The 12,092-nt window shown below is 37.4% G+C and overlaps 1 protein-coding gene across 1 annotated transcript; it reads right to left on the reverse strand.

The window, feature by feature from the left end:
- Positions 1 to 4,410: 4,410 nt before the first annotated feature.
- On the reverse strand, positions 4,411 to 11,883 carry LOC124399224 (TLD domain-containing protein 2-like). Its single transcript, XM_046870032.1, has 6 exons — positions 11,776 to 11,883; positions 9,012 to 9,251; positions 7,206 to 7,358; positions 6,360 to 6,455; positions 5,059 to 5,132; positions 4,411 to 4,942 (listed from the first exon to the last, which is right to left on the reverse strand). Exons 1-6 carry the CDS (start codon positions 11,803 to 11,805, stop codon positions 4,807 to 4,809), a joined length of 729 nt encoding a protein of 242 aa, XP_046725988.1. The 5' UTR covers positions 11,806 to 11,883; the 3' UTR covers positions 4,411 to 4,806.
- Between the last annotated feature and the right edge of the window lie 209 nt (positions 11,884 to 12,092).

Raw genomic sequence — 12,092 nt, forward strand, 5'->3', positions numbered from 1 at the left:
TATGCCTGTCAGTCACAGTAAATTTGCTGTGGCCTTTGTGCCTGTCAGTCATAGTGAAGTAGGTGTGGCCTGTGCACTGGTCAGTGAGTAGGGTGTGGCCAATGTGCCTATCAGTCACAGTAAATTTGCTGTGGCCTTTGTGCCTGTCAGTCATAGTGAAGAAGGTGTGGCCTGTGTGCTGGTCAGTTATAAATGGGAGGTGTAGCTTATGTACTTATCAGTTATAAAAAAGGGAGGTGTGGCTTATGTGATGGAGAGTGAAAGAGGTGTGGCCTATGTGCTGGTCAGTGAGGAAGGTGTGGCCAATGTGCCTGTCAGTCACAGTTAATTGGCTGTGGCCTTCATGCCTGTCAGTCATAGTGAAAAAGGTGTGGCCTGTGTGCTGGTCAGTTTTAAAAAAAAGAGGTGTGGCCTATGTAATTGGACAGTGAAAGAGGTGTGGCCTATGTGCCTGTCAGTCACAGTAAAATTGCTGTGCCCTTTGTGCCTGTCAGTCATAATATAGAAGGTGTGGCTTATGTGCCTGTCAGTCATAAAAAGGAAGTGTGGTCTATGTGCCTGTCAGTCACAGTGAGAGAAGAGTGGCATATGTGCCTGTCAGTCATAAAAAGTAGGTGTGGCCTATGTGCTGGACAGTAAAGGAGGCATGGCCTTTATGCCTGTCAGTCACAGTAAAGGAGGCATATCAGCTAAACTAAAAAAGGTGCAGCCTTCGTATCTGTCAATGCTAATAAAGGAAATGTGGCCGTCTCCCATTACTCTTGCAAGAGTGGGCGTGGCCCTTGTGTCCATCAATCACAGTAAAGATGTGCAGAGCCTCAGAATGAAACAAAAGAAAAAGAAATGAAAAATGAACTTTTCCTGTAAAGTCCTCTGTCTCTCTGACTGTTAATCACATTTATACTTCTATTACACTGTAAATCTTCAGAAACCTCAGCCGTGATCGCGGCATTTTATATGCAAAGAAACAGAAATGATAGATGACGGATTATAACCTGCAAAAAAACATACAATGATTATTGTCAAATATTCATATTTAACCAAATGTTTATGATTTTTTTTTTTTTGCATGCGGTGAAGTGAAATACATTTATAGACAAACAATCGCATGAAAGACTAAAAAAATCAACTCCATTTCCTGCATGAAAACCAAGAGAACGCGTCCGAACGTTTACCGACTTTTATCTTATATTCAGCACGAAATGATGTTGAAGGAGATGATGAATATTATGCTGATAAGAAAGATCTTTAATGTAATTTTCATCTCTAATGTGGAAAACTACTGAACATTTAACTTGTCTATAAAAATTCCAAATCTTCTTGTTTTTGTTTCAAAAACAAAATCGTCATTTTTAATACACAGTTTTGCAGCAACAGTTTTGTAAACGTGTCATTTGCATAATTTATGTTTTTTTAATGAATTAATTTAATTGAGCAAATCCTCCTCCCATTTGTCCTGAGTTCTACATTTCCTATAGCGTTTTTCAAAGTATCTGTCAGCAGGCGTAATAGATATTTAGAACTAATTTCTGCTTCTTCTTCGTTCTTCGATCTTGTGTGCACTTTGATAACACAAGCTGCAATCCTTTCCTGCAGGGTTTGGGTCAGAAGGTCAGCTGGTTGTAGAAATGAAGCTTTCCTCATTCATCTGAGGATTCTTTTGACCTCTGCTTTCAGTTATATGGAGATTATTAATAAAACGTTCGAGTTTATTGTACTCGCAGCTTCTGGGGTTACTAGGTTGATCCTGAGCCCTGGTTCCTGTTTCTGTCAAGTTCTACAGGTTCTTCCTGAGTCCATATGGTTCTCCTCCAGGTTCTTTAGTTCTCTGTCCAAAAACTTGAGGTGAACTGATGACGGAACATTATTTTTTACAAACATGAGCACAATCCACAACCTGAATTCCTCACAATTCAGGCTTTATTTCTGCATTTTAGCCTTTTTTTCTCGCAATTCAGCAAATTTTGAGATTTTTATTATTATTTTTTTTACTTCTCGCAATTCTTTTTTTTCCTCTTGCGATTCCAACATTCTTTCATGCAAATTTCAGAATTATTTCCATTGTCCCAATTCCCATTTTCAATTAATTTTTTTTAGCTGATCAGGCAGCTACCCCCCGTAGTGGCAGAAGGTTTTACCTATTAAAAAATAAAGTGGCTACAATCAATAAATCAATCCGTGAAACAACGGATAAAATCACAAAGGACTATTTTAGGTGCGGTTCAGACAAAGTTGGACAGAGCAGACGCAGCCATTGTAGCCTGAACTCCTGTAAAGTCTGAATTGCGTGAAATTAAGTCGCGATCTTTTTTAAATAAACAACTGATCATTTCTCTCAGGAATCAGAAAAATATCGCATCAAGCAACACCAAAATGGCCAAACATCTCACAGATTTTATTTTAATCATGTCTCAGGGTGTTAATGAACTTTGTTAGCATTCCAAAGTGATAGATGATCAAATTTCCTTTCAAAAACTTGAACTTCCTCACAAACTGTTTTGCCTACAAAGTTGCTTCATATTTGGTATTTATATTAGTTGACCAAACATTGAAGGTGCAATGACACCTCATTTTTATTTAACATTTTCTTATGGTTATATATTGCCATCTTCCTCTTCTTCTTCCTCTTCTGGCTAGAACATCTTTGGCAACCCATAGAACTGTCTGGTAAAACCTCGGCATACTGATCGGTTCGGGTCTGAGGAACATTCTTACTAAAATTGAGCCAAGTACTGGCAACCTTCTAGTCCCACCACTGGAACAAATTTGGACCTAACAGAAAAGTGTTTATCCTTTGAACCCTTTATCCAAAATGTAAAGCATCTCTGCATTTCCTGGGTTGTGATGATCTATTACTCTATAATGTCCATTTCTGCTTGATTACATTTTGCATATCATGGATAAAAGTATATTGAATAATCCAAACAGTTTGCCTGTAATGCAACACATTTCTTGCCAGTGCCACCTACTGGTCAAAAGATACAATTACAAGCTCAAAATCTGTAACTAAAATACACCGGATAGACAGATGTTTGTGTACACCTGAGCAGATGTTTTTGAACATCCACTTTACATTAGATTTTTTGTGTGACTCATTCAGTCACATGGGTGTTAGAAAAGTCAGGTTCTGATGAAGGTGAGAAGGTGAGGAGGTTCTTGGGGAGCAGTCAGCGTTCACATTCATCCCAAAGGTGTTCAATAGGGTATATAGCAGGAGATCTTCCAACACATGTAAAGCAGATCTTAATGGAACTGGTTTTGTGCACAGGGGCATGCTTATGGTACAGGTTTGGGTCTAAATGAGGAACCACATCACATATGGCTGAAAAAGCACTTTGTGTTCTTTTCAGCAGGTGTGATATTATACACCTTTTCACCCAATGCTAATGAGCACACATGGATATAATAAAAAGAAAAAGCTTCAACCATAATTAATATTTCATAAAGAAAAGTTAAAGAAAGAAAGAGAAGAAGGTCTGGTTATTAAAATCATAGCCATATGCACATCCGATCTTTTTAAGTATGTTGAAAATAAACAAAAAAGCTAATGATGATGATGATGATGATGATGATGATACATCCTTCATTCTTTATTTTCTTCTCTCAGCTGAATCTTTTCATGACTTTCACAAAGACAATCAGTTTTTTCTTGAAGAGTAAAGTTTATCATTAATATGTTTATTATCATTTTCACAGTCGGATCTGTGCACAGACCCCAGAAGGCACTGATAACTTCATAAATCATCCATGAACGTGATGCAGATCCATTAAAACCTCATGCTGTCATCAGTTAGACTTTTGAAAACAATACACTTTTATTTAGAAGAATTTATTTAGACTGCATGAATGCAAAAGTTTGCAAAGACAAATCTTCTCGCATTTCTTCATCGCATTAATCTGACATCATCTCAGGATATATAAATGCACAAATAGTCCACTGTGTGTAATATTTATTAGTGTCTTAGGTTTAAAAAATTAATATAAAGGAAAAAAAACATTTTTTTCTTTATTTTAATAATGAATTATATGATTCTCTTCTCTTTCTTTCTTTCTTTCTTTCTTTCTTTCTTTCTTTCTTTCTTTCTTTCTTTCTTTCTTAATTTTTTAACAAATAAAATGTAAAACAGAATTTATTGTTTTTTATGATTTTGCCATTTCTTTCTTTCTTTCTTTGCTTTCTTTCTTTCTTTCTTTCTTTCTTTCTTTCTTTCTTTCTTTCTTTCTTTTGCACTTTTTGCACAGACTAGTGTCGACAAGTGAAACGTATTTAGGAATAAATGTAAAAAAATTAAAAATAAATGTATCATAATGACCTGCAATATTTTTTTTTTCTAAAATATTTAATATGTATTTTTTTTAAACGTCTTTTATATTTTATATTTATAATTATTATTTTCTTGTTCTTAATAAGCAAACCTGTAATTGAAACCATTAAAAACATTAATAGAAACAACAAAATTTTATAACGTGCATGAAGCCATTTCTTCTCCCATCTTCTTCTCTTCCTCTAAGACTGTAGCGCTCTCTAGTGGTGAATCACGCTGATCCTCAGAAATGCTGCTTTTCAGATGTCACAACTCCTCTGAATGTGGTCTGGACCACGTGTTGAGGGCCAGTGATGTGTTAGCGTGTCTGAAAGCTTGTCATCAGAGCCGTCTGCGATTCCATCCGTGTGCAATGTGCTCCATGGCCTTGTCCAGGCCGAGTCGAGGCTCACGCCCCCTTGTGTGGATCTGGATCTGAGCCGATGCTAGGTTCGGCTCGATTCTTTCTCAGATTATGGCGTTAAATTGAGAAGAAAAACAGTCAGACGAGAGCCCAGACCTCCAGCTCGTTAATGATAAAATCCTCCTCTGAGGACAAAACAGCGTTATCGAAAGTTTCACATCGCTGGCTGCGGCCTCGGAGTAGATCTCCATGTAGCCACAGACCGGACCGACCTCTGTGAGGACACACAGGAACATGCATTAGGGTTTTACACACACACACACACACACACACACACACACACACACACTATAATGTTGACTTCAATGGCAAAAAGATGAGCTTCCTTACAGTCCTCCTCCGAAAAGTAGAGAGTCCATGCTTCCTTTAATGAAGTAGGAGTTAACACCGGTCCATTTGTACACCTAAACACACACACACACACACACACACACACACATTATTCATTGATTTATGAGGACACCAATGCATTCAAGCAGTTCTGGAGACAGAAAAGATCTGTCGAAGAATCGATTATTCGTTAGGAGGAGTCTGAGTCGCTTCCCAATCTCACAATCGAATCTTCGCAGAGGTGTTATAAAACAAGGATCGTACCATTTCGGTTATATGGGGGTGCTCAATGTCTGATTATACAAAGAACTACCAGTTTTCTCACAATAACTCAATATACAGTCTATTATAATTATAATGCTGTCAGTAAAATATGAAAAGGAAGAATTTTTTTATTAATACTTTTAACGTGTGAATAAAATCCAAACCCCCCGTGACTGGTTTCAGGTTCCACGATCCGTGACAGACGCAGGAGCATCATGGAGGCAGGGATCGCAATATTTCATTTCTGGGAGATTCTGTAAAGGTATACTCTGTTAAAAAAATGTTTTTCCGTTTTTTCGGCAATTTAGACAATTTAGTTCGATTTGCCGAGATGTGAAATGCAAATACCGTCTGTAGTTATTTATTTATTTATTTATTTTTTTTATGGTTTATTGATCTAAAATGTTTTTTTTTAACCATTTTCTTCTATATCTTTGTGTTTTGTTCTGTACATTGTGGCTTTTATGAATTGTTTTATGGATTTTTACTGTTTTCTTACTCAACCACATTTTGTAAAATCACTCGTTTCTTTTTATTTCCGAGGATAAAATTTTCAAAACACTTGCGAGTCACCAATCAGGATCGAGCGCTCGCTCTGTTTTAAATTCGTTCTGATTGGCACTTTGTGTATCTACTGATCACCAACATACAGTTCAGCATCAGTTCAACATCAAGCAGAACATTTAGAGAGGAATAAATGATGAAGAAACTCCAGACTCGAACTCGACACAACACACGTGACCTCATTTACACGATTATTAGTAGTTGAAAATAAAATTTTAGGCTCATGATCATTGTACTAGAAATCAATTATCATTCTATTAATATTAGTGTGCTGAGAGTCACATTTGAGTCATTTCACAAAAACTGAGTTGATTAAGCAAAAATCTTGTGACCAAATTGATAACAGGAACATTATAGTCGTAATAAAACTCCTTAGCATTTATTTGATTAGTTATTAGTATTACCTTGGCAAGGCATTTATACAGGAGAGAAAGAGAGAGACAGAAAGATGAACTGAAACCCATGAAACACACCTGCAGATGTGGAGAAAAGGAGAACAGGAAGGTCTGTCCTGTGCCATAGTAGGTGGAGCTAACTCTGAGAGGGGCGGAGCAAACTGCGCCAAATACCTGCAACAAACAATAAAAATATAATAAATATGAATAAATGAATAAAACGTTACAGTTCCTACTACAAATTCGGTAAAAAAAAAATATAATAACAATATTGTTAATATTATTATCATGTCAACTGTAAGACCCCCCCGAAAAAATGTGAAAGTCACTGCCTGGTTTGGAAATTACGCCGTCTCGGATCGCTGAGACCCTACAGCGGAGAGTGAGAAGATCATCAGTCTCTCTTTTCCCTCCGTCACACACACACCCTCACACACACTCTTCACCCTCGTCTGGGAAAAGGTACAGTGGTGTTCAGGCCTTCGCGTCCAGACTGTCTAAACAATCCAAAGTCAATCCACAAGCCATTCAAGTGCTTAATAAGAGACTGGGCTGACACACACACACACACACACACACACACACAAACTGCAAGCACTCGAATTATTTATGTTGAACACCTCAACACAGATTTCTTTATCCCTGGCCACATGTGAAGCGATGACTGAAATCTAATAGGATTGAAACAGATGCCTTGATGCAGCACAGCCGAGAGAGAAGAAATGAAATTAAGAAAATGGACTATTGGGAATCATTCTATATTTATATTTTTATTTATCCATGGACAAAAATATATTATTTCTGATTTCATTTGTCTTTGGGGTGCACAAACTTTTGCATAGTTAATAAAAATGTGCAGATGTAAATCAAGCTGGAAAGTTGTTTTTTTCTGTGTGTGTGTGTGTGTGTGTGTTTGTATCTCACCTGTCCGTAGGTGTCTTTAATGAGGACGATCATGCAGGTGTCCATTTCACTGGTGGTCCTGTACAGAGTCCTCAGACTGCTGCCGTGGCTCTGAGTGCGATACGCTAACACCCACTCACACAGCCTCAGTGTAGCAGGGAGAGCGTTGAAGAGCTACACACACACACACACACACACACACACACACACACACACACACACACACACCACCATCAATGATAATGATCGAGCATGTATATTTATCATTCAACAAATGTATTATTCTATAAATGTAGAAGTAACAAACACTTCATGTTGTGCTGCAATAGAAAAATAATCAGTGCCTTCTGACCAATCAGAATCCAGAATTTTAATAATAATAATAAAAGATAAAAAATACTACTGCTAAAAATAAAAATAATTTAATTACTTCAACTACTTCTAACAACAATAATAAAAAAATGTAAATAATAATAAATAATAATAATACTACCAATCACTATAAAATTAAAATAAAAACTAATTTTACTACTACTAATAGTTAAAATATTACTACTACTTCTATAACTATAACTTATAATAATAATAAGAATATTTATAATAATACCACTGTTAAAATCGAAATAAATAATTGTAGTAATCAGTAAAAAATTACTACTAGTAAAAAAAAAAAATTCTAGTATTACTACTACTCATAATAACTATAAAAAATTATAAATTACTACTGCTAATATAATAATAATAATAATAATAATAATAATAATAATAATAATAATAATAATAATAATAATTATTATTATTATTATTTTGGCTGTTCCCATTAGGGGGCGCCACAGCGGATCATCCGTCTCCATACTACTCTCTCCTCTACATCTGCCTCTTTCACACCAACTACCTGCATGTCTTCCCTCATTACATCCATAAACCTCCTCCATGGTCTTCCTCTTTTCCTCCTTCCTGGTGGCTCCATCCTCAGCATTCTCCTACTGATATACCCCATGTCCCTCCTCTGCACATGTCCAAACCATCTCAATCTCACCTCCCTCACCTTGTCTCCAAAAAACGTCCTACATGCTCCTTTTAAGAATTCATTTCTAATCCTGTCCATCCTCGTTATGAATGAAAACCTCAACATTTTCATCTCTGCTACCTCAAGCTCCACCTCCTGTTTTTTATTCAATGCCACTGTCTCTAAACCATACAACATCTCAGGTCTCACCACAGTCCTATTAACTTTCCCTTTCACTCTCACAGATACTCTTCTATCACTCTTTTCTTCACTTCTCTAACACACTCTCCATTACTCTGCACTGTTGACCACAGGTACCTGAACTCCTCCACCTTCTCCACCTCTTCTCCCTGCAACTGCACCCCTCCACTGCCCTTCCTCTCATTCACACACATGTATTCTGTCTTACTCCTACTGACTTTCATTCCCCTCCTCTCCAGCGCATATCTCCACCTCTCCAGGATCTTCTCCACCTGCTCTCTACTCTCACCACAAATCACAATATCATCCACAAACATCATAGTCCACGGAGACTCCTGTCTGACCTCGTCCACCAACCTGTCCATCACCACTGCAAACAGAAAAGGGCTCAGAGCTGATCCTTGATGCAGTTCAACCTCCACCTTGAACCAGTCTGTTGTTCCTACTGCACACTTCACTGCTGTCACACTGTCCTCATACATGTCCTGCACCACCCTCACATACCTTTCTGACACACCAGACTTCCTCATACAATACCACAACTCCTCTCTCCACCCTGTCGTACGCTTTCTCTAAATCCACAAACACACAATAATTATAATAATAATAATAATCACCTCCTGTATCTGTGTAACACTTAGCACTTTGCTTTGCTCAGACGTGATGTTCTTGTTGATTTCCTCGAGTCCCAGGAGACGGGGGACATCCCAGGCAGTGCACTCATTCTCCAGCTTCTGTCCATCCACACACTCGTCCTGCATCTCCACCATGTGGAAATCTTCATCATCGTCCTCCTCGTCCTCAACACTTCCCTCAAACCAGGTGGAGGACGAGTCCCTTTTACTGAGACGGCTCATCTGTGACAAAGGACGAGAGGAAAGACTGCATATAACCTCCTTTCTTTCTCTCCATCATCATCATCATCATCATCATCATCATCATCATCATCATTATCACTGTTTCACTCTTTCCATCACACAATGTTCCCTCTATCCATGTTTCTTTCACTTTCTGTCTTCATGTCCATCATCTGTCTGTCCTTCTGTCTTTTACTCTCTCCATGGATCTCATTTCTCTCTCTTTATCATCTTCCATCATTCCACACTTTAAATCCTTCTTTTTCTGTCTTTTCCCTCCATTTTTGTATCATCTTAAGTGTCTTATCATCCCTCTCTTCACCTCTCCTTATTTCTCTTCACCATCACTGTGTCTTTCAGTCCATCCATCGTGCTCTCACAGTCTCTCTTCGCACCATCTTTTCATCCACCTGCCTATCCATCATCTCGCACGTCTACACTTTTTCTCTCCAAAACCTAAATATATTCTCTTATCTCTCTCTTCATTCGTTTCCTCCCCTCTTCCTTATTCAATCTCTTCCCCCTTTTAACCTCTCATGCTCTCGCCTTGATTTCACATCCGGTTCTGTTTCTTTCTTAGAAAGAAATTTTGGAAATTTATTTCCATCTTGCTTTTTCTTTTTCTCCCTCATTTCTCATTCCCTCATTTCTTTGTCTCACTCTCAATTTAACAACCATACTCAGTCATTTCATCTTTCTTTCTTTCTTTCTTTCTTTCTTTCTTTCTTTCTTTCTTTCTTTCTTTCTTTCTTTCTTTCTTTCTTTCTTTCTAATAGAGGTGTATTAGTGGGGATGATATTTTTAAAGCCCCATTAACACTGTTAATGGCTCCCTTTGTGTCTCTCACAGTTCTGTCTTTTAGAAACGGTGCATTTATCACCTCACACACACACACACACACACACACACACACACACACACACACATACACTCGATACTCATTGCTGAATACACATCAGCTATCAGTGTTACAGAGAGAGAAAGAGCGAAAATGGAAGAAAGAAAGAAAGTGGATGATAGAAAGTGGTGATTAGGGCAGTGGACTTTGGATCTGAAGGTCACAAGTTCAAATCCCACCACCACCAAGCTGCCACTGCTGTGCCCTTGAGCAAAGCCCTTAACTCTCCACTCTCAGTTGTAAGTAGCTCTGGCTAAGTTCGTCTGCCAAATGACATCAATGAAAATGTAAAACTAAAGACCGAAGTAAACTCTCTATGCAAATTCAAGATGGCCGCCTTCTCAGACCCCATAGCAGGAGATCTTCCACTCCAACCCATGTAAAGCAGATCTTCATGGAGCTGACTGTAGATTTTAGAGACTATATTGTCATTGTAGTGATACAACAAAACGTTTGGTAGCTGTCAGAGACCAGCAGCAATATGAACATTCAAGAATAAACCAAAAAAATCAACAAAATATAATTGCACTAAAATATAATAATCTGACAGTGTGAACATTGAAATATATGTGTAGTGGAACATGGATCTTCTATATATATATATGGGTTTCCATTTGGGTGATTTCCTGTTCCTGGTAAAGGAATTATCAAGAAGCTGAGCGGAATGTTTACAGGTGACGGTGTGGTCAGGAAACCTCCTGTAGTGATAAGTCATGATGTGCTGAGTCATCAGTGTCGATGTCGCACGCCAATTGATCGCGCATATCAATCACAAACGCTTAGGTAACCATCAAATCAACGGTCAGCTAGTTCGATGATGATATCTCGACCACACGCTATTCAACGAACGCAGATTAGCGTCAATGAACAAAAGATGACATGCACTGACGTCGTTTACACAACAACAGCAGGGATCTGATAAGGACAAAGACTTGAAGATAATTAATCATTTACGCTAAAACCTCTCATTAGCATCTGAAAAGGCACTCTTAGCAATGCTAATTAGCATTACAGAGGCGTACGCTGTAACACAGGATGATATTCAGTCTCAAGATAAGAACGTTTTATCAACCGGTTCTGTTCTTTTGCCACTTTCTTTTTTTATAAAAGCATCTTTCTTTCTTTCTTTCTTTCTTTCTTTCTTTCTTTCTTTCTTTCTTTCTTTCTTTCTTTCTAGCGTGTTTACTACTACGTGTCTCACGATGCAATCATTGAAATAATTGTTGAAATAAATAAAAAAACGATTCCAAAAAAACCCACAAAAAATTAAATGAGAAAAATTTAATAGGTAAATAATTAAATTTTTTTTCCAAAATAAACTGAATATTAGACATTCACATGTGTAGAAAATGAAAAGGGAAAATGTTAATTAAATACACAAGCAAAGAAATAAAGCTGTGTAATAAATCCACTATTACTGTAAAAAAATGTATGTAATTGCTTAAAAAAATTGTGAGAATAGAACAAAAAATTGCAAAAAAGAAAATGTGTCTAGTTATATAAAAGTCTTAAAATATATTAAATGCATTGAAAAACTCATTTTTTTTTAATCTAGTTAAAAATATTTATTTATTAAATTATTTCATTTAATTTTAAACATTTTAATTGAATTGTTGTTTTACTCACCTTCAACTGGTAACGCAGAGATTTCAGCATCTTTTACTAGAGTACGGTGTGGAGTGAAGATCCAATACACAGGCTTGGGAAGGTTGTGAGTGTGTATGTGTGTTTGTGTCTGTGTGATAGAGTGTGTAAGTGCATGTAAATGTGGTGTGTGAGAGTATTTATATGATCACAATCTGTTGGTCAGCAAAGGAAATCCCTCACGTTAGGTAATCCTGGCCACGCCCACTGTCACTCTCACAGCAGTGAGGCATGTACTTATTTACACAGTGTGTGTGTGTGTGTGTGTGTGTGTACAGATACTTGGAACTGATTAGTTA

The sequence above is a fragment of the Silurus meridionalis genome, chromosome 16 (assembly GCF_014805685.1).
Source record: "Silurus meridionalis isolate SWU-2019-XX chromosome 16, ASM1480568v1, whole genome shotgun sequence".
NCBI lineage: Eukaryota > Metazoa > Chordata > Actinopteri > Siluriformes > Siluridae > Silurus > Silurus meridionalis.

Bases quoted from the DNA above. Each gene is read 5' to 3' on its own strand.
- LOC124399224 (XM_046870032.1), bottom strand. From the start codon at position 11,805: ATGCTGAAATCTCTGCGTTACCAGTTGAAG. The intron at 5,133-6,359 runs GTGTGTTTCATG...GTGTGTGTTTAG, and splicing joins CCTTTTCTCCACATCTGCAG to GTGTACAAATGGACCGGTGT. The intron at 4,943-5,058 runs GTAAGGAAGCTC...GTGTCCTCACAG, and splicing joins CTACTTTTCGGAGGAGGACT to AGGTCGGTCCGGTCTGTGGC.